This window comes from Microtus ochrogaster, linkage group LG8 (assembly GCF_000317375.1).
Source record: "Microtus ochrogaster isolate Prairie Vole_2 linkage group LG8, MicOch1.0, whole genome shotgun sequence".
In the NCBI taxonomy this organism is placed as follows: domain Eukaryota; kingdom Metazoa; phylum Chordata; class Mammalia; order Rodentia; family Cricetidae; genus Microtus; species Microtus ochrogaster.
In genome coordinates this window covers 13,694,746-13,715,734 of record NC_022033.1, presented here as the reverse complement: position 1 = coordinate 13,715,734, position 20,989 = coordinate 13,694,746, and the positions used below count along the sequence as shown (strand labels likewise).

The 20,989-nt window shown below is 50.7% G+C and overlaps 3 protein-coding genes across 4 annotated transcripts in view; 1 reads left to right on the top strand and 2 right to left on the bottom strand.

Moving 5' to 3' along the window:
• Positions 1–7,243, bottom strand: part of Tnnc2 (troponin C2, fast skeletal type) — an 8,988-nt gene extending 1,745 nt beyond the window's left edge. The window contains exons 1-2 of the mRNA XM_026787274.1: positions 6,857–7,243; positions 5,155–5,238 (exon numbers count right to left, since the gene is read on the bottom strand). Coding sequence (XP_026643075.1) covers positions 5,155–5,238; positions 6,857–7,243 — 471 coding nt within the window. The remainder of the gene's footprint in view (positions 1–5,154; positions 5,239–6,856) is intronic.
• Snx21 (sorting nexin family member 21) lies at positions 7,048–13,284 on the top strand. Its single transcript, XM_005362904.3, has 3 exons — positions 7,048–7,500; positions 7,883–8,040; positions 12,322–13,284. The coding sequence occupies exons 1-3, from the start codon at positions 7,242–7,244 to the stop codon at positions 12,994–12,996; spliced, it is 1,092 nt and encodes a 363-aa protein (XP_005362961.1). The 5' UTR covers positions 7,048–7,241; the 3' UTR covers positions 12,997–13,284.
• Positions 13,285–13,390: 106 nt separating this feature from the next.
• The window catches only part of Acot8 (acyl-CoA thioesterase 8), a 13,589-nt gene continuing 5,990 nt past the window's right edge, over positions 13,391–20,989 (bottom strand). For both annotated transcript variants that reach the window (XM_005362905.3, XM_026787109.1), the window contains 3 exons: positions 15,892–16,052; positions 15,180–15,374; positions 13,391–13,629 (listed from right to left, as the gene is read on the bottom strand). In XM_005362905.3, the coding sequence (XP_005362962.1) occupies positions 13,511–13,629; positions 15,180–15,374; positions 15,892–16,052 (475 nt within the window). In that variant the 3' untranslated portion in view covers positions 13,391–13,510. The remainder of the gene's footprint in view (positions 13,630–15,179; positions 15,375–15,891; positions 16,053–20,989) is intronic.

Below are 20,989 nucleotides of genomic sequence, written 5' to 3'. Positions count from 1 at the left end.
CCCCTCAGGCACTATGGGTAGACCCCTCAGGCACTATGGGTAGACACCTCAGGCACTATGGGTAGACACCTCAGGCACATGTGATGGGGTGGCCGTGCCTTGCTATGGAAATAAGGAAATTTGGTTCTGTTTCAGGGTTTTGGTTTTGAGATAGTCTTGCAACGCAGCTCAGGTTGGCCTGGAACCAACCTGGCCTCAAGTTCTCCATTCTCCTGCCTCTGCCTTCTGAGTACTGGGTTTCCATATGCATAAAATCACACATGACCCTGAAAAGAAGGTCTCTGTGGATTTTTCTAGGCCATAGTCAAGCCAGGTCAGTTAGGTCAGGGCTTTGGTGACTTGGTGGTGAGGAAGGGGTGATTAACACCAAGGCGCTCTTCAGCCAGCTGGCCCAGATCCTCCTGCCCTCCTCCACCCCTTGGCCTGACCCAGGAGGATAGGCTATTTTTAGTTGGGCATGGGCAACGGCAGCTGGTCTCTGGAGTCCAATTACTCCTTCAAGTGAAGTGGGAAGGAGAAGAGAATGGCAGCCCCAGACTAGGCCCTGTCTGTGGATGGTCAGGGTCTGTAACTCTGGTCTATCACCCACTCCTACCTCCCATCATCCTCAGGATTCATAGAGGCCTGCACCTGAGCTGGCCATAGGCCCATAGACTTCCCATTGATGGCCCAAGGAACCCTTTCTTCTCTGAATGCCACAGGCTTAGCTGGGCCTAGGAAGCCAACTCAGCCTCTGCTTTTCTGGGTGACTTTTGCCTGCCCTCAGGGTACCTATCTCTCCTATGAAGCAGACAAGCTGAGACCCTTTCCACACAACCCTGGCTGCAGAATATCACCATCTCATGCCTCAGAAGGTGGCCAGGACGTCACAGCCTTGAGGATAAATCCCTGGAACAACCTTCCCAGGATGTCCCAACAGGACTTGGGTTCCAGCAACCCTCATCTTCCACCTTCAGATGTCCACGCTGCTGCCCACAGAACACCCAGTTCAGGGACTGTAAGAGGCCCATAAGCAGCGATGTCCCCTCGTGTCCTTACCATGGTTGCTGGTTACAGGGGCTCCTCAGCTGTGGGTTGTCTCCTTTGCACTCCACCACCCAAAAGTGCCCCAGATCTCTCTACCCCCTAGGATTTGTAGGGGCATCCTCTCTTCCCTCCTCCAGCTCCCCAGAACTGGATACCCTGACCAATCAGATTCAGGGGTCAGCAAGCCCCACCCCTCCCAGAGTCCTAGCCCATTACCTAATTTAGCCAAGGGCCTTTGCAGAGAAATTGAAGCTTCTGAGCAGGTGGCAGCCTTGGCACCACATCCTCCTGGATTCTTAGGAGAAGGGCCTGCCCTGCTCACTGTCTTACGGAGCTCCCTACCCCTGGTACACTTGCTCCGAGATGTGAGAGGATGTTCAAAATAGAGACAGCGTCGTGGGAGTGGAATGGGAAGAACCCAGGCTTGAAGTCCCAAATTCAAGACGCAGTCGTGCCTCGGAGCCATGTGACTGTGGGCGCATGGTGAGGCCCCTCAAAGTACACCTCCCTCCAAGATAGAAGTGGCAAACGTGAGCCCGGATGAACAAGTCGCCGAGCTTGTACCATGGCCCAAGGGGGGAAGGATACCTAGAACACCACTTACTAAACTCCCACAATGTCTCCACACTATGCGGAACATCTCGGCTCCATGATCTCATCTGGTGTTCATCCTGCGAGGCGATAATTATTATTGCCTCCATTTGGCTAGAGTGCTTTGTAAATCACACAGGCCTACAGAGGAATTCTTTTCCCCATTAGGAGGCCAGGTCTCGCGCGTCCCAGGATGGCCTTGAACTCCTTAGGTAGCTGAAGACAACCTTGACGTTCTAATCTTCCAGTGGCCTCCACCTCCAGAGTGCTGGGCTCTACAGGCATTTACCACTAAACCCTGCTTAAGCCCTTTGAGTGATTTTGCATCTGAGTCTCCACTGTCAGCTGAGCTGGCCTCGAACTCCTGGGCTCAAGCAGTCTTCTTGTCTTGGTCTCCCAAACCATGAGACTGTCGGCATGCCTGATCTATCTATGATATACTTATACACAGCATAGGCAGTGCTGGGAATCCAAGCCGGGGCCTTGTGCACGTTACAAAGCGCTCTACCAGCTGAGCTACATCCTCGACCTTGGTGAGTCTTTTCAAACTTATTTTTTTTTTAATGCATATGGATGTTTTGTCAGCACATGTTTGTGCACTGTGTGCATGCCTGGTGCCCAAGGAGATCAGAAGAAGGCATCGGATCCCACAGTTGGGAGCCACTATGTGAGTGCTAGGAATTGAACCAAGGTCCTCTGGGGCTCTTGACCACTGAGCCCCAGCCTTGGCAATTCTTATCATTTAACTTTACTGGGGAAAAGTTAGGACAAGCAGGCCTCAGGGACCCACCCAGAAGACGCGCTCAGAGGAGCCGGTCAGTGGTAGCACACACCTTTAACCCCAGCACTTGGGAGGCAGAGGTAGGCAGATCTCTGAGTTCAAGGCCAGTCTGGTCTACAGAGAGAGTTCCAGGACAGCTAGGGCTGTTACCCAGAGAAACCCTGTACTGAAAAAAAAAACAAAAACAACAACAACAAAAAAAAAATGTGTACAGCGCAATGAGCATGGGGCTTTGTTAGGAGGAGAAATGAGCAGTAAAAAAGAAAAAGGAGTCTTCTCTTAAGTTATGTTTATCCAGGGATAGGGCATTTAGAACTCAGCTTTTGGTGAGGAAGATAGGTGGTTCTCTAAATAGCAAAGAGACAGAAGAGACAGCAAGTGGCTCTGTTCTAGACATCAAATATCTAGGACTTCCCTGCCTCTACAAAGCTAGGTTCTAGAGTCCTCTGTTTGCTGGGCCTTAGAGGGTCAGAGGCTGAGGCTTCATTTTTTAAAATCTTTCTTTCTTTAATTATTATTTTTTTGGGATAGGGCCTCATGTAGCTCAGACTAGCTTCAAATCCACTATGAAGTTGAGGATGACCTTGAACTCCCCATTCTCCTGCCTCCACCCCCCAAATGCTGGGATTTTACACGCATGCCATCATGCATGGTTTTACTTGATGTTGAGAGTTGAACGCAGAGCGTTGTGCGTGACAGACAAGCACTGTCCCCAGTGAACTTCCCCAGCACTGGAGGCTTCGTTCCATGAGCAAAAAGCTCATTTTCCAATGAAGTTATTCCATTTGCATTTCTACTGTGAGATCCCTGGGGTTTGAAATGTACATACATGAAATATTCATAAATACACATGCACTTATGAAAACGTGAAAGCCAAAGTTCAGCTGATCCTCTGTAGAGTGAAAATGGGGCGTAGAAGGGTCCAAAAGGAACAGACCCTAAGAATCCATAGGGTCCTGGCTGAGCGGTGAGGTAAGCAAGGCTCATGGACAGTTGCTAAATCAACAGAAAGACCATGGGGACAACTAAGTCTGGGGCCAGGGGATGGTGGACCAGACACCAAGGAAGGCAGACGGACAGTGGCAACTGGGCTACACTCTTCCCTATATATAGACATTCCAAAGAAAGCTCAGAGGAGCCAGACCGGGCTAAATAAGGCCTCCCCCTGCCAGGCAGAGGATCAAGGCATGGTACTCAGGGGAGTCCAACTTGGACAATGGACACTGAGATCACTTGTCTGCAACAGGAGGAAGGCAACCCTTAGCAACCACCCATCACCAACTCATTCCTGTGTTTATTTGGTGAAACAATAAGAACCAAGGTCCCGAGTGCAGCCAAGCAAGATCTTAGCTGCCCCTATTCTCACTCACCCTCTTTTCTCATCTTGCTAATGCTCCGCTCTGGCCAGGCTTCAGAACTGCCCCAAATACCACCCTCGACGATCACATATGCTAGAAGCTCCCTGAGATCTCTCTCAGCTTTCAGATCACTTCCTCCTGTATTCCCTCTGCCCTACACTCCTGCTCTGTGGCTCAAGGAGAGAAACAGCTTCCAAGCCTCTGGCTCCACACTTGAACAATGTCACACGTGAGGCCTCACTAAGACAATCATATTAAAAACAAACAACAACAACAAAAAAAAAACAGTATGGTAGTTGTAATTTGGAGGTAGAGGTAGAAAATGGGGAATAGGGAGTTTAGCACCAGCCTTGGAGGCATCTCAGAAAAAGAGAGGAAAAAGGTGATGGGAGATGGCTGTCTGTGAAGTCCTTGCCGCACAAACACCAGGACTTGAGTTTAGATTCTCATTCGCCATGTGAGGCCATAAGCCCAGCAAAGGAAGGGGTGATGGGGCCCGAATGAAAACTAGGAGATCCCTGATGCTCATTAGCCACCAGCCTGGCCATATGGGTGAGCTCCAGGGAACATATGACTACAAACACACACACACACACACACACACACACACACACACACACGCACACACACGCACACACACGTACACAGAAAACCAGACAGAGCACTCCCAACTTTGACACCATTTACATGAGAAATCTATCATGGAAGTGATGGACCACTTTTTGGGAGGACAAAGCGGGAGGTTCAACAAAGGGTTTCAGTGTGTAACAGTCCTAGCTGTCTCGGAACTTGCTTTGTAGACGAGGCTGGCCTCAAACTCACAGACCTCCATCTGCCTCTGCCTCTGCCTCTGCCTCCCAAGTGCTGGGATTAAAGGCGTGTGCCACCACCGCCCAGCAATGGACCACTTTTTTAAAAACTTTTGTATTTTATTTGTGCATGTGCACACACACTCAAATGCCACACTGCACATGTGGTAGTCAGAGGGCAGAAATCGAGGGCAGGTTCTCTCCCTTCACCTGTGGATCCCTGGGATTGAACTTGGGTTGCCACTTATTTGGGTGGTGGAGGGAATCTTTTTTTTTTTTTTTTTCAACAGAGTCTCACTACATAGTTCAGGTTGCCCTCTAACTTTCCATTCTTCTGCCTCAGACTTCCAAGCGCCACACTGGCAGGCAATGCTGGCTTTCCTGCCTGACTGGACAGACCAGATTTCTTTCCATGACGTCATGAACACGCTTTTTCTTTTCCCTTCATTTCTTTCTGTTGGTTTAGTTGCTGCTGCTGTTGTTTTGAGTTAGGCCTTGAACGCAGGATCCCCCTGCCTCAGCTTCTCAGGTGCCGGAATAACAGGTGTGCACGATCATGCCTGGCTGAACTCTGGCTGTGCATCCTAACCTGTGTGGCATACACTGCGGAAAAGTTAATAGCCAGCCAGCAGGGGGAAAATGAGTGGAGAGCCTTTTTGTCCTCGCAGGCTGCCTGTGAGGCAAGTGCAGAGCAATTGGAGCTTAAAGTCGCCAGCAAGCTGAAGTCCCAGATGTCACCCTGGCTGGCCCTGCACTCACAGAGACCACCTGTCTCTCTCCCTAGTGCTGGGATTAAAAGTCCTGGTCTCTGGCCTCCATCTTTGGAGGCCCTGTCCCTGTGCCCGCCAAGCCTGGACCCCTCCCTGGAAGGAGGGTCAAGACAGCCCGCCCAAATCTTGACCACTCCCCCAGTTTATTTAAACTGCTTCCCCAGAAAGTTCCCTCATGGTCTCTTTCCTCTCCCCTGGTGGTTGTGTTTGCAGCTTCCCCCTGGGGCCACCCGAGAGTGCAGGAACCCCATTAAACCTGGATTTTTTTTTTTTTTTAATTTGGCTTGTGATTTGGCTTGATTGGGATTTTTGCGTTGGCAGAGAGTTCGCGTTAGGAAAATTCCCAACAACCACCATACCTGTTTTTTTTCTAAGATTTATTTTATTTTTAACTATACATACTTGTGTGTCTGTGTTTGGTTTTTGTGCACATGTGTGCAGATACCCTTGGAGGCCAGAAGGGGGCACTAGGTCCCATACAGTTACGAGGATATAAGGTCCCAGTTGTTGGCCCTGGAAACTGAATTCTGGTCCTCAGTGAAAACAGTACACACTCTCAAGCACCTAGCCACTTCTCCTGCCTCAGCCTTCATACTGAAAGTGAACCATTACTGTCCAATAGCTGCCTCCTCTGAGACCCACATGTGAGTGTGTGAAACGCCTACAACTGGATACCATGAGTCCTAAAAACTGTTATCTTTCTGTTCAACAAAGGCCAGGTTTTTCCATTCAAAAGTATCTCCCCCATCCCTCTCCTGTGCCCTGAAAGGGGGTAGGAGATACTATCTGAGACACCTTGTTTTGAGACAGGTTCTATGTAGCTCTGGCCAGCCTGGAACTGGCTGTGTAGACCAGGTTGGCCTTGAACTCACAGAGGTCTTCCTACCTCTGCTTCCTTGATGCTGGGATTAAAGGTGTGTACCACCAACACCACCACGCCTGGTCTTTGTTCTATTGTCTAGCTGCCAATTTCAAATCTGCCCTGCTAGGCCTTGGGACAGGAAGCAGCAATCATTTTCTTGGCTACTGCTACTCGGCAGTAAAAGATAAAACTGCAGTTCTCGGAGAGCTATATAAATCACCAGACCCAACCTTCACACGCGGGAAAAGCTCCACACTAGAAATCTCTGGCAAAATGGGGCCTGCAAAAAGCGACCTTTGACTCTCTGGATCTGTTTTCCTGTTTGACTTCGCATAGGTGAAGCTCAAACGAAACTGGGAAGACCTAGGAACACTCTCACCAGGCAAGGGACTAAGGTTTTTGCAAGAGTTGAAATTTTAGTTATTAGTATTAGAATTCTTGTTCCTTATGAGAAAACCGAGGCTGGGCGAGGCCGGATTTCAGGCTAATCTCAAGGGAGAGCCAAGTTCCCAAATGCCAAGAAATTACATTGTAAAGTTACACAGCACTGCATGGAAATTAGGGGAAAAGCTTGGGGCTGCCCCAGGAGTCCAGGAGGGGTGGGACAAGTCCAAAAGACTGCACGGCCAGCCCGAACGTAGACGGTTTCGTGCGGAGACCTGGGCTAGCCCGGCCACTGCTCGCGTCCCTCCCGAAGGCAGCGGCCCGGGATTCCAGGAGTTCCGGGAGCGGGCGGGGCCGGGATGGGCCTGGCCGGGCGGCGGCAGAAAGCGGCTAGGCGGCGCTGTGGGCAGTACGCGCCGATAGCCCCTTAAAGCCTCGGGCCGCCCCACTGGATCCCGGGAACCCGCCCTGAACGCACTCGGGACGCTGTGGGTGGAGGCGCGTCCTGGCCTGCCGGGAGGCGCACGGGAGAGGCCGGCCTCCAGCACGTCCCAGGCTGTCGCAGACCGTGGGCGTGGCCTCTTATGCCACGCCCATCGACACGCCCCCGGGCCCCTCTCCGGCCCCGGACCCAGCTTGGCGCGCTCCCCCCTGGGTGCCATGGCCTCGCGGCTTCTGCACCGGCTGCGACACGCCCTGGCTAGCGATGGCCCCGGGGAGGCGGCGGCAAGCCCCGAGGCCGAGCAGTTTCCTGAAAGCTCCGAGCTGGAGGACGACGACGCCGAGGGCCTGTCCTCCCGCCTCAGCGGCACCCTCAGCTTCACCAGTGCCGAGGATGACCCGGACGACGAAGACGAGGACGACGAGGCGGGCCCCGACTCGCCGCCCTCCGGAGACGGGACATCGGGAGAAGACGCAGGCGAGTGCGGGAGGACGGAGGCAGGAACCTCGGGGCTCGGTTAGGCCTCCCCGCTGGCCGTGTTCCGAGAGCATCCCGGGGGCTCTGAGTTATCTTCCTGAAACTCTTGACACCTTAAGCGTTTGAAAATACTGTTTGGCTGTGTGACCTTGAGTCACACCGTGGGAACCACCCATCTCAGGGGTTTTGTGGATATTAAATGCACAGGACCAAGGAAACAAATGCATGGTGTACTAGCTGCTTTGGGTGGAGATATTTAGCATCTACTGTAAGCCAGGCGCTGGAATAAAGGCCACCTCGCTGGCGTGAATGAGGTCATGGCATTTGTTTACATTAACCCTTGCGCTAGCCCCTTAACACGACTGGTCTTGTGCTTGTGCAGAACGGAGTCCCCCACCTGATGGACAACGGGGCAGTCAACTCCTGGCTCGGCAGCTGCAGGATTTCTGGAAGAAGTCTCGGAACACCCTAGTTCCACAGCGGCTGCTCTTTGAGGTGACCAGCGCCAATGTTGTCAAGGACCCTCCCTCCAAGTACGTGGTGAGTGAGGTTCCAGGGACCCTTAGGCAGTGCAGTCTGCAAGTCTGGTTAAGAGAGAGTAGGGAGCACCACAGCTTTTGGTGGGGTTTTGGCTATGCAGTTATAAATGGCTGTCCTTATTTTACGGAACTGAGGCAGGACAAGGGAATCGATGTAGCTTGAGCAAGTCCTCAGGTAGCTGTCACTGAGAAAGTGACCTTTAAGAAGCTGTCTCCTGTCACAGCTGGTGTGTGCTGTTCTGTACCCCCAAGGACTTTTGTGAACTGCAGCAAGACACACACATGAGACCCAGTTGCAGGGGTCAGGATTAAGGATATGGCTTCGGATGCAGATCAGCCTCGATTCCCAGGCCATATATTTTTATCAGTGGCTTCACTGTGGGTGGGTTCTGGACCCCTGATGGCCCCCAGTTTCCTCGTTTGAGCAGTAGGACAGTATGCAGGATTATAGCAGGGAGTAAATGAGACCAGGCACAAAGAACCCTTGGCATGCCTGGCATTGTGAAATACTAAACTGGTAGCTATATAGTTTCCAATTCCCTAATCTGAAATGCTTGAAAATCCTAAGCATTTGAGTGTCAACATGATGCCACAAGTGGAAAATTCCACATCTAACTTCATGTGATGTGTGCTTGAAATGTAGGCCCATTTAAAAATATTGCATAAGGACTTGAAAGGCTGAGGCAGTAAGACTGTCACAAGTTCAAAGCTAACCTGAGCTAGAGAGTGAATGCCAAGCCAGGTAAGACAACACACCTAGACACCGCCTCCCCCCACCTCTCTCTCTGTCACACACACACACACACACACACACACACACACACACACACACAGGCCAAACACCAAGGGGGAATGTAGCTCACTGATATGGCACTTGCCTACCATGCTCAAGAACTGAGCTTGCCGGGCGATGGTGGCGCACGCCTTTAATCCCAGCACTCGGGAGGCAGAGGCAGGCGGATCTCTGTGAGTTCGAGACCAGCCTGGTCTACAGAGCTAGTTCCAGGACAGGCTCCAAAGCCACAGAGAAACCCTGTCTCGAAAAACCAAAAAAAAAAGAACTGAGCTTTATCCCCTGCTCCCACCCCCAGTCATATAAAATTACCTTCAGAGCTGGCGCAGTTAGGAAGTAGAGCTCCAGGCCAGTCTGGATACATAGCAAGACCAGATTGGGCTACATAAAATCCCGCCTCAAAAAACAAAAATTCCAGACTACTTTTAGGCTATGTGTATAAAGTACAGGAAATGAGTTTTAGGAGCCAGCATGTAATTCTCAGTGGGTAGAATGCTTGCCCACCACTACATAAACTGTGTGGTGGCACACACCTGTGGTCCCGGTGCTTGGAAGGGGGCTGGGGACCAGGAGTTCAAGATCAACTACGTAAGCTCCAGGACAGTCTTCTGCAATACATGAGACCCTGTCTCAAAACAATAGTTTTTCATGTACTTTATAGATTTTATATTAGATTGGGGTCTCATTTCTAAGACATCTTATTGTATATATGCAAATATTTCAAATCTGAAATAGCTCTGGTCCCAAGCACTTTGGACGAGGGAAACTCGGCTTGTATTCGTATTTAACTTTGGATGGGAAATGTCAGGCATCCAGGGTCTGTTGCAGCCTCCTGACCAATCAGTTCTCCAGCTCCATCCCACCTCCAGCACCATCAGGACTAAGGAGCAGTGTGGAGTTAGGCCTAGAGTCCCTGTTTTCCTGCCTGTGACATGGAGAGACTGGCCAGACCTGCTGCCTCTAGGTCTAACCTATCTGAGCTAGCTGGTCCCATCCTGGCAGTGGTCACCCCGATCCCCTCACCTCCCCCCCCCAGGCTTGTCACTTCCCTCCTCTGCACACCCTCCCCCACCTCTGACTCAGCAAGACAGGGGGCCCAGAGCCCTGGGGTCACGGAGCCCTGTCCCATATTTGGGTCTCTCCACCCCTCTCTGTTGCTGTTAGTAACAAGGACCACACCCATGGGGTGACTGTTCCACTTTGTGCAGGGACGGATAGATGATGCAGGTTTTATATCTTGTTAAGGATCAAGTCCTTCTGCATGCTAAGCAGATGCTGTACCAGTGAGCTACACACTCCTAGCCCCCATGGTCCAATCTTAAGTCACAAATGTCCCAGAGCTCTGGGGTAGGCAAGCGGCCATGCACAGGAGTGAGACACCAAGGATCAGTAAACAGAGAGCAGCTCTCTCAGAAAAAAATGGGGGGGGGGTTGACTCTGGGGACCTAGGTGGAAAGGTTTAAGGAAGAGCAAGGGTCATCTTCCGTCCTGACCTGTGTCTAGAAAATGAAGCCACCTCCTCTGTACAGTGGGCACCCTTGTCTCCATGTTTCTTCTCTGGGAGGTCAAGAGATTTTAGAATCAGTTCTCGGGACCAGTCTTTGTGCCCTCCGCTCCCTCTCCTCCTTGCAGTGCTGTTAATGATGGTTAAGGGGCACCTAAATGGAGAAGTACTTGGTCTATCATGAGATGCGGGGTAAGCGCTCAGGGCAGACCACAGACCAACAGTCACACCGTTAGAGGGGTGGGGAGGTGCAGATGGAACCCATGGCCTCATGCCTGTTAGGAAGTACTCTGCCATCGAGGGGCCACCAAGCACCAACAACTATAACCACTGTTACCTATCTTGGGGAGGATCACCTGAGCTTAAGAGATCAAAAGCCACCAGGCAATAAAGGGAGACCCTCATCTAAGAAAATAGGAAAGAAAAGAAGAAGAAGGAAAAGCCATCCCGGGTGCCTTCTTCGTGTAATCTCAGCTCTTGGGGCTGAGGCAAGAGGATCAGATCACCAAGAGTTCAAGGCTAGCCTGGGCTACGGAGGCCCTGAACTCAGTGTATTCCAGAGGACTGGAGGTGTGACTTACTTCGTTGGTAGAGTGCTTGGCTAGCACCCACAAAGCCCTGGCTTCGATCCCCAGCTCCCATCCCTTGGGTGTGGTGGACCCCTGTAGTGTCAGCACTTGGCTGGCTGCAGCCAGGAGCACATGAAACTGCCTCAGGCCTGCAAAACAGCCCAGCGCTTGTCATGGCCTGAAGACCTGAGCTCAGTTCTTAAAACCCATGATGGAAAGAGAGAACTTAATCCTGAAAGGTATCCTCTGACCCCCATTTGTAAACTATGGCATTAAGCTCAGGTATGTGTGCCCAAACACAACAACAACACACACACACTAACCCCCTACCCCTAGGAAAAAAAGAACTAAAGGGACAAGGCATGGTGACAATTCCTTTGGTCCTTCCATTCAGGAAGCTGGCCTGTCTGGGCTGCACAGTGAGACTCTTGAGGGCCAAAAAAGAAAGGAAGCAAAGAGAAAGCAGAATCATCGCATCTCTGGCAGTGTTCTCCAGTGTCTGCCACCTAAAGACCTTGAGCACCAAAACTAGGACTTCCCAGACCTGAGCAAACAATGGCCTGGCCTAGGAACTTTTCCCTAGAGCAGTCACCAGCTTTGCCTGAGGTCGCCAGAAGGAGGCTGGACTTTGGAGTCCTGGACCAGTGAACTCCTAATTTTGCCACTGTGGCTGTCTGAAGACTTGTCCTTTGGTCTGGTTTGAAAGAGGTTGGTCAGCCGGGCGGTGGAGGCGCATGCCTTTAATCCCAGCACTCGGGAGGCAGAGGCAGGAGGATCTCTGTGAGTTCGAGACCAGTCTGGTCTACAAGAGCTAGTTCCAGCCGGGCGGTGGTGGCTCACGCCTTTAATCCCAGCACTCAGGAGGCAGAGGCAGGCGGATCTTTGTGAGTTCGAGACCAGCCTGGTCTACAAGAGCTAGTTCCAGTACAGGCTCCAAAACCATAGAGAAACGCTGTCTCGAAAAACCAAAAAAAAAAAAAAAAGAAAGAGGTTGGTCAGTAATGTGGGGACAGCTATGTATCCAGAGCGGCACACAGCTGCAAGCTGGCTCTCAGATTGGCTCAGAAGCCCCCAAAATGGCTCTGGGTTTCAGCTCACTCCTGGGTTTCCTTAAGGCTTTCCCAAGAACTAACTCCCTAGGGGCAGGGAGAACTTTCCCAGAAGCAGCAAGCTCCTGATGCTGAAGTTCATTTCTGTCTTTCTTTCCCCTGTGCTGCCTTGGGCCTTGGGTCATTTCAGAGGAGCCTCAGGTAAGATGGGAGTGGGTTCCTGGCCACTGCTCTGCAGCTTCTTCCCTCCGAGACAATCCCGGGGAGGAGGTGGTGGGCTGAGGTGGAAAAGCAAAGCCAAGAGTGGAAGGGAGGGAAAGGACCCCCAGATGGTTTATATCAGCCCTGATGTCCACCCTCCCTACAGCTCTACACCCTCGCCGTGATTGGCCCAGGGCCACCAGATCGCCAGCCAGCCCAGATCTCCCGCCGTTACTCGGACTTCGAACGGCTGCACAGAAACCTGCAGCGGCAATTCCGGGGCCCCATGGCTGCCATCTCCTTCCCCCGTAAACGTCTGCGCAGGAACTTTACTGCAGAAACCATTGCCCGCCGTAGCCGGGCCTTTGAACAGTTTTTGGGTCACCTGCAGGCAGTGCCCGAACTCCGCCAAGCCCCAGACCTGCACGACTTCTTCGTGCTGCCCGAGCTGCGGCGAGCACAGAGCCTCACCTGTACTGGCCTTTACCGCGAGGCTCTGGCACTGTGGGCCAACGCCTGGCAGCTGCAGACCCAGCTGGGCACCCCTTCTGGCCCAGACCGCCCCTTGTTGACTCTGGCTGGGTTGGCTGTGTGCCATCAGGAGCTGGAGGATCCTGGGGAAGCACGAGCATGTAGCGAGAAGGCCCTGCAGCTGCTGGGGGACAAGAGACCCCATCCTTTCCTGGCACCCTTTCTAGAGGCCCATGTCCGACTCTCCTGGCGCCTGGGCCTAGACAAACGGCAGACAGAAGCCCAACTTCAGTCCCTACAGGAGGCGGGCCTTACCCCCGTCCCACCCCCCAGCCTCAAGGAGCTGCTTATCAAAGAGGTGCTGGACTAACTTTTATTTGTCTTGCTGCGACCTCTGGGCGAGGGGCTGCTCCAGGTCAAGGGACTGAGGGCAATGGAGGACACTGAGCAGCCGGGGCTGAGGAGTTCTGGGAGCCCCTAAAGTAGTTCCCGAGAAGGAGTCTGCAGCAGACTGAGAGGAACTTGGATTTGTGGGGCTGGACTCCAAACAGGCTTTGGTTGGGGTTACCCTAGGATGCTACAAGGAGGAAGTTTTGGGGTGGGCTCTTCAGCCTACCACAGCCGGAGGCTGTAGGCAAGGTCAGGATCAGTGTTTCCTGTTTCCTTTTCCTTGGCCTCTACACCAGTAAAACAGCTTGGCTGAAGGGCTGGAGTCCTGAAGTTTAGAGACAGGAGGAGGGAAATTAAAGGTCAGCTGCTTCAGCGTTAGCAATCTCTTTATTGAATGTGAGATGCAGGAAACCCAGCTCTCAACTGTGACTCCTGCCTCAGGAATGGCAGTAGAAAGAGTTCTTTTAACCCCAGGCCAAGCCAGTTATCTTTGACTACAGCTTACTCCCAGACAGTTGAGGCTTCAATCGGATCACACCCTCTTGGGCACAGGTCACAGCAAGGACCCCATCCCGACGCCACAGCCGGCCGTGCACTAGCCCTCGAGAGCCACCTGTGTGCAAGGAGAAGGGTGAGAACGGCCTCTGCTTTAGCACAGCCTGCTTTGCCCTGGAGGGGTTTGACACAGGGCAGAGCTGCCCCACCTAAGGGCACACTGGAACGTTAACTACTCCAAATGCCCCTTTGTGAGCTGTTACAGCCACTTGATGGCCCCAAAGCACTTTCACATAACTGCTCAGTTCCTCTAAAGATCCCAGAGACAACAGTCTCCACAGCCTTGGCCAAGCAGACTGCCGCTTCTCTGGCCACTGGTCAGAAATCCCATTCTTTCCTTTTATGATAAGCAAGTCCTCCCAGCTGGTCATCCACCACCAAGGGAGGGGGTAGTTCAGAGAAGACCCGAGACCATGAGGTATGGCCCCTCTCCCCTTTTCATCTAGAGGTTCTGGCCTGAGTTAGTTACCTTCAGGAAGCTAACTTGAGCTTTCTTTACATACAGCAGGGCCCACGCAGATCTAACTGTAGCCAGAGAACGCGGGGCTTCATTTCTTGTACTGTCTTACAGACAGGGACACTAAAGTCCTCAGAGGCTCAGGCTTGGCCCCAAGGGTCAGGCCGAGTGTCCTAACTTCAAGGTTGTGGACCCTGTTCTGTGCTGCTGGTGGCATCTGAGTAACCCTTTCCTGACTGCAAGGGGTTATTTAAGTTTTGTCCATTTTATAAAGCAAAGCTTTTCTTCCTTTGACGTGTACTTCATTATAAAAGAGCCAGGGCGCTAACACGAGATATCAGTGAGTCTGGGTTTCTCTCGGTTCCCTACAGGAGTGTCCTTAGAGACTGAGTGCCCTGCTCCATCCTGCCAACTCATGGAATCACTCAGGAAGCTCCTTAAAACACAGTTTACAGCTGGGCATGGTGGCATATGCTTCTAATCCCAGCACTTGGGGGGCAGAAGCGTGTGGATCTCTGTGAGTTCAAGACCCAGCCTGGTCTACAGAGCAAGTTCCGGGACAGCTGGGGTAGAATGCAATCTGTTTAGAAAAAAGCTCCCTCAAGTGGCAGCATGGTGGTTTACTAGGTGTAGACAGTACTAATATAACCCTATTTATTTAGATGAAAAAAACCAAGCAGCAGGGCATGGTGGCTCCTGCACTTGGGAGGTGGAGGCAGGAGGATCAGGAGTTCCAGGCCAGACTCCACTCTATAAAGAGTTCAAGACAAGCAGGGGTTACATAAGACAGGGCTGGGGAGCAGAGATGTGGATCTCAGTAAGTTCTAGGCAAGTCAGAGCTCCATAGTGAAACCTTGCCCCTCCCTGTCAAAACAGAAAGAAAGAAAAGAAAAAGCTTCAGAAAGAAGAAAGGACTTTTCAGGTTCATACACGGAATCTAAAGTGGTTTGGGTACCTGCACTGGGTCTCTGAGATAAACTCAATCATTCCTGGCATGTAGAATACCTCTGAAGACAACATGAATACCTAGAGGGGCAGCAATGCAAGGACCCTGTACAGCATCCCCAGAAAGTAAGAAAAGGCAGCAACATCTATAAATAAAGCAGGTTCCCTACCACCCCAGAGACACTGACCCACAGGCCCACACTCACCAGCCCAGGGGCTCTCGCACTCATAGAGCATCCAGTGGTCAGCTCGAAATGGGGCGTGGAACCACATGGAGTGGTCCAGTGAGACCATGAAGTTCACTTTATACTTGAACTGGTGGGGCAGCAATGCTGTACCCAGGAAGGCGTAGTCAGAGATGTAAGCAGCCACACAGCAGTGCATCTTGATGTCGCCCTCCCCTGCAACAGGTCCCAACCCCATCAGCCCTGGGCTCCTGGCTTTCCAGCGCAGGGTCTGCAGGGAGGTGGGGAGAGAAAGACTACCACACACAAATTCATCATTGTGCAAGGGCACCTGGCCCAGAGTCAGGGTGTGTGTGTAAGGATAAAGGTGGTGGGGACGAAGAACAGAGGTAAGACAAATGTAAATCCCAAGCCTCTCACTCCAGCCATTCTGTGGTCCTGAAACAGGCATCTTCCAGTTTGCACAAAGACGTCTATGGTCAGCCACTGACCTAGATAAGAACCTCAGCAAGATATCTTGCTTCCCCCAGAAAGGTCCAACAATGGGATTACAGTCACCTCATTATTCTCATGTTAAAGGGTAAGGGTTCTGTGAGAAACTGAGCCAAATTCTGCATAACTCAGATTTGGAAACAGGCCCAAAGAGAGAATGGGATACTCAAGCAACAGATGGCAAATGAGTGGCAAGGCCTAGACCCTGGAGTGTTTCCCTCCAATTCATGGGTCCTCTTACCAATATAGCCCCGGGCTCGCACCCAGAACATCTGTTTGGGCTCCAGTGTTGGCAGCTGGCTCAGCCGGCTGGGTGGGTTCACCATCTTGATCTCAATAGGTACCTCCTGGGCAGCGATTCGGTTCAGCCCCACCTGGTATTTCTTGTGGAGGTTAGGGTCCCTGAAAGTAAAGACAGGGACAAGGAGACCCAAGGAGAGGGAGCGTCTCTGTGCTGCCTCTTCTGGTCCCCACGTCTGTCCATAAGGACTTCTGTCCTGCAAAGCTTCCTCATGGAGCTGGCAAAGCAATATAGTGTTTGATTCCCTTCCTTGTCACTTCAGCCATGCCGTGACATGCAAGTCAGTCATCTCTCTGAGCCTGTTTCCCATCTGAAACAGAAGAGTGATGTAACCTGTCTTGCAGCGAACATACGCAGACCTAGGCACCAGCCGGGAGGTGGTGGCACACACCTTTATTCCCAGCACTTGGGAGGCAGAGGCAGGTGGATCTCTGTGAGTTCGAGACCAGCCTGGTCTACAAGAGTTAGTTTCAGGACAGGCTCCAAAACCACAGAGTGCTGGAGGAAGGTCATTGGTTCATTAAATAAAGAAGCTGCTTGCCCTGATAGGTTAAAACATAGGAGGAGTAAATAGAACAGAATGCTAGGAGGAAGAGGAAGTGAGCTCAGACTCGACAGCTCTCCTCTCGGGGGGCAGACGCCTCAGAGAGACGCCATGCTCCTGGCTCCTGGGCGGACACGGGGATAGCTCTGCTCTCTGAGGCACATGCGATGAAGCTCCGACCCAGGATGGACGTAGGCTAGAATCTTCCCGGTAAGACCGGTGCTCACTAAGACCGGTGCTCACAGATTATTAGAGATGGGTTGATCGGGATATCAGAATTAGCCAGTAAGAGCTAGAGCTAAAGGGCCAAGCAGTGTTTAAATGAATACAATTTGTGTGTTGTTATTTCGGGCATAAGCTTGCGGGCAGCGGGGTGCTGGGGATGCAGCCCCGCTGCTCCTATTACTACAACAGAGAAACTCTGTCTCAAAAAACAAAACAAAAAAAAAACAAAACAAAAAAAACCAAAAAAAACCAAAAAAAACCCAGGCACCAACCCATTCCTTGCCGGGACTTCACATGACAAGTGTGGTCATCGTTCCAATTGAGAAGAGGCATGAACATAGGAGAATGAAGGATCTGATGTCAGGTAGTCTGAACCCACAGTTCATACATCTAACCACTCATTACTGTGAACATGTAGGAAAAGTCTCCCTATGTTATCTGCATTTTCTATCCTAAGCGGTTAGGAGCCCTGTGTGCTGGGGTGACACCATTCCCATGGGCCCACAGTGCTCTTAGCAGGCTCTGCCCTTCCCACCCCGTCTGGTAGACTGTCCTTCTGCACTGTCCACCCTGGCAGCCACTACCACATGAGACAGAAATTGAAATGTGACTTCTGTAACTACAGAACAACACTGATGAAGGGGGTGGCATGGGAGGTGGCTCTGTGGTAGAGAGCCTGCCTCGCATGCACAAAGCCCTGGGGATTTGATCCCTAGCACCACACACAGAAAAGAACTGTTCATTCTATTTCATTAATTTCACATAGCCTATAGGGTTAGTAGCTGCCTTATTGAGGTATATACTCCTAAATTCAGGCTCCTTTAACAAGAATACATTATCTTCATTTCTGTGCACACCAAGCCCCAGCTTTATGCTCATCTGTTAGTGGTGTAACTACTCACATAGCACTGCTAAATGCCTTTATACCTCTATCACATTTAATCCTCACAGCAGCCTTAGGAGGTGAAAGTTATAATTAGCTCATTTATAACCAAAGGTATGGACTCAGAGTAGGCAAGCATTTGCCCAAACTCATACCAATATTAGGGACAGAGCCTAGACTTGAATGCTGGCTATTCAGGCTCCTGAACCCACATCCATCCCACATGCCCTCCTGCTGCCCCAGTGTCCAACACAAGCTACAGGGCCCTTTGGCACAACTCCCTACTTTGACTGCTCCCAACTTCAGATGAAGAATCTAGGGCCTTGAAAGGCTGCTGGATGGGGAACCCCATGGCAGGTAGGCAATAACAGAGGCTACAGTCCTGGTCAGAAGCCATGTGTCCATGTCTGTGTCCAGAGCTCTTCCCCATATTCCAGCCCCCCAGACTTTATTTGTTAGGATCTCAATGAGAAATATATGCTACCAAGGTAGAGTCAAAATACTTAAAAGACACCAAAGTGCGGGAGGCAGAGGCAGGCGGATCTCTGTGAGTTCGAGACCAGCCTGGTCTACAGAGCTAGTTCCAGGAATAGGCCATACTCTGCAACAGAGGAGAACACTCATCCTGCCAAACATTGACTCCAAAGCTACTGCATGATAGGCCTGAGGTAGGAGGGGGTCAGTCAGGGGACTGGAGGATATTTATTTACCCAGTAGTTGCAAAAATAGGTTATTGTTGGATTCAAGTACAGAGGATTGAACCCAGGGTCAATTTTTAAAACATTTTAATTTATTAGGGATGGGTAGGGGACAGTATGCACAAGTTCTACAGTGTGTAAGCAAAGATCAGAGGACAACCTTGTAGAATTGGGTTTCTACTTACACCTTTCTATGGGTCCAAGGGAGTGGACTCGGTCCTCAGACTTGTACAGCAGGGACCTTTACCTGCTGAGCCCTCTCTCTGGCCCCAAGCCAATATTTTAATAACAATAAAGCTATCCCATGCCTGTGCTGGCTGCGTGCAAGCTCTGCCTTTTACATTATGACCAACACACACATGCACATATGCTAGTAAAAACAAGAAACACAACTGAAATTGAAGTTGCAGAGGGCTCTTACCCTCCTTGTACAGTGGACTCCAGGATCCCCTCTTCTGCTTATATATACTATATATAAAATACGTATATTCCTACATGCATATATATTTCTACATACATATGTGTGCATTCAGCATTGGGGTTGAACTTAGAGACTTGGGTACACTTAGCACATGCTCTATCAGAGAGTATTCCCTCTCAAGCCCCCCATGTATATAAAATTTTTAAATAGTTTGTATTTACTTTATGTGTATCAGTGTTTATCTACATATATTATGTGTGCCACAGTTGTGTTTGGTGCCCATGAAAGCTAGAAGGGGATGTCAAAGCCTTTGGAACTGGAATTAGAGGTGGCTATGAGTCACCCTGTGGGCCCTCTGCAGAGTAGCACATGCTCTTAATGGCTGAGCCATCTTCTCAGCCCACCCTCATTTTTTTGAGAAAAGGTCTCACTATGTAGCCCTAGCTAACCCAGGAATTGCAGAGATCCACCTATCTCTGTCTCCCAAGTGCTGGGATCTGGTTTATACTTTTAGTACATAGTCAACACCCACTTAGGGGCTCATGAACCACTTATGAGTAGGAGTCAGAGTTTGAAAACACACTCCTGGGTGGTGGTGGTACACACTACCGAGTAGTCCCAGCACTTAGGAGGCAAAGGCAGGCAGATCTCTGAGTTCGAGGCCAGCCTTGTCTACAAAGTGAGTTCCAGGACAGCCAGGGTTACACAGAGAAAACAGTCGCAAAAGAAAAAACAGAGAAAAAAACAAAACAAAAACAAAACCACTGCCCTGGGACTGTATGGGAAGAGAAAGGGACAAGAGAGTTAACAAGGGGAAATATAATAATAAAAATACAGTATATACATTCACACTGGGCAGTGGTGGCACACGCCTTTAATCCCAGCACTTGGGAGGCAGAGACAGGTGGATCTCTGTGAGTTTGAGGTCAGCCTGGTCTACAGAGTGAGTTCCAGGAAAGGCTCCAAAGCTACAGAGAAACCCTGTCTCAGGAAAAAAAAAAAATCAGAATGCATCAAAATACAATCATCTAAGTATTGTTTTCTTTTTATTTAAAGACAGACTCTCACTACACAAGGCTGGTGGGCTGGCTGGGAACTCCCTATGTAGACTAGGTAGCTTTGAATTCTCACAGATCTGCCTGTCTCTGAAGGCATATAGATCATACCCAGGACCTAGTGGTATTTTTACTATAGGTCAAAGTAGTAAATGTTTTAAGGTCTAAGGTGTAGCTTTGAGGTAGAACACACTTACCTAGCATACATGAGACCCCTAGGTTTAATCCCTAGAATCATAAAAACTAAAGAATAAAGAAGTTTGAAAATTCAAAAACAAAACAAAAACAACAAAAAGCCTCCTCTCTGGAGTCCTCATTCTCACCTTAAATACTGGTCGATGAGGGCCTCACGGCCCAGCAGCTCTTCTGGCGGAGGCACAGTGGGCATGGAAAACTGGTGCTGCAGGGGGCTAGGCTGCATCTGCTGGAAGGAAGCCTGGCAGATAAAGATGGCTTTGCCATGCTGCACGGCCTTCACGGAGCGCACTGAGAAACTTGCGCCTGTTCGCGTCCGCTCCACATGGTACAGCACTGGCACCTTTGGGTCCCCTACAGTAGAAATAAGGGGACAAGGTGCCCGAGTAAATGCATGGGCCCCATAATCATGACAGTTGATAAACAGACACCTCTGTTCTCATCCTCAGTTTCTGCTGCTGTCATTTTGAGACAGGGTTTCCTTCTATAGCCTAGGTCTGGGACTCAGGGCAACCCCTTGCCTCTGCTTTTCAAGTGCTGGAATGCCCATCTTCTTTTTTTTTCTCTTTTTTTAAAAGACAGACTTCTCAATATGTTGCTGTCGTTGGCTTTTGGCAGAGACCCAGACAGCGAGTGAGTGACATCTCTACAGTAGAAAACAAGTATACCGTGCTAGGTGTGCCTGACTGGAGGCTGCGAGCCTGGGGAAGCTGCCGGTGAACCAACCAGAAGGGGGCAGACTATGGGATTTGTTAGGCACACAGAGCTGTTAGTAATTAACCAAGCCCTTGCTGTTTGGGCCGAAGAGGGTCACCCTCACTCATGCTAGGTAAGTGCTTTGCCAACAGAGATACAGAGGACAACTTATGGGAGTCACTTCTGTTCTACCATGTGGGTCTTGAGGATTTAACTCAGGTCTTCAGGTTTAGTCACCAGTCACCCAATATTTTCTTTTTCTTTCTTTATGTTTGTTTTTTAAGACAGGATTTCTGTGTAGCCTTGGCTGTCCTGGAACTC

Excerpts from the sequence above, each read along its gene's own strand:
- Snx21 (XM_005362904.3), top strand. The coding sequence starts at position 7,242 with ATGGCCTCGCGGCTTCTGCACCGGCTGCGACACGCCCTGGCTAGCGAT. Across the intron at positions 7,501-7,882 it reads GACATCGGGAGAAGACGCAG|AACGGAGTCCCCCACCTGAT; the intron begins GCGAGTGCGGGA and ends GTGCTTGTGCAG. Across the intron at positions 8,041-12,321 it reads ACCCTCCCTCCAAGTACGTG|CTCTACACCCTCGCCGTGAT; the intron begins GTGAGTGAGGTT and ends CCCTCCCTACAG.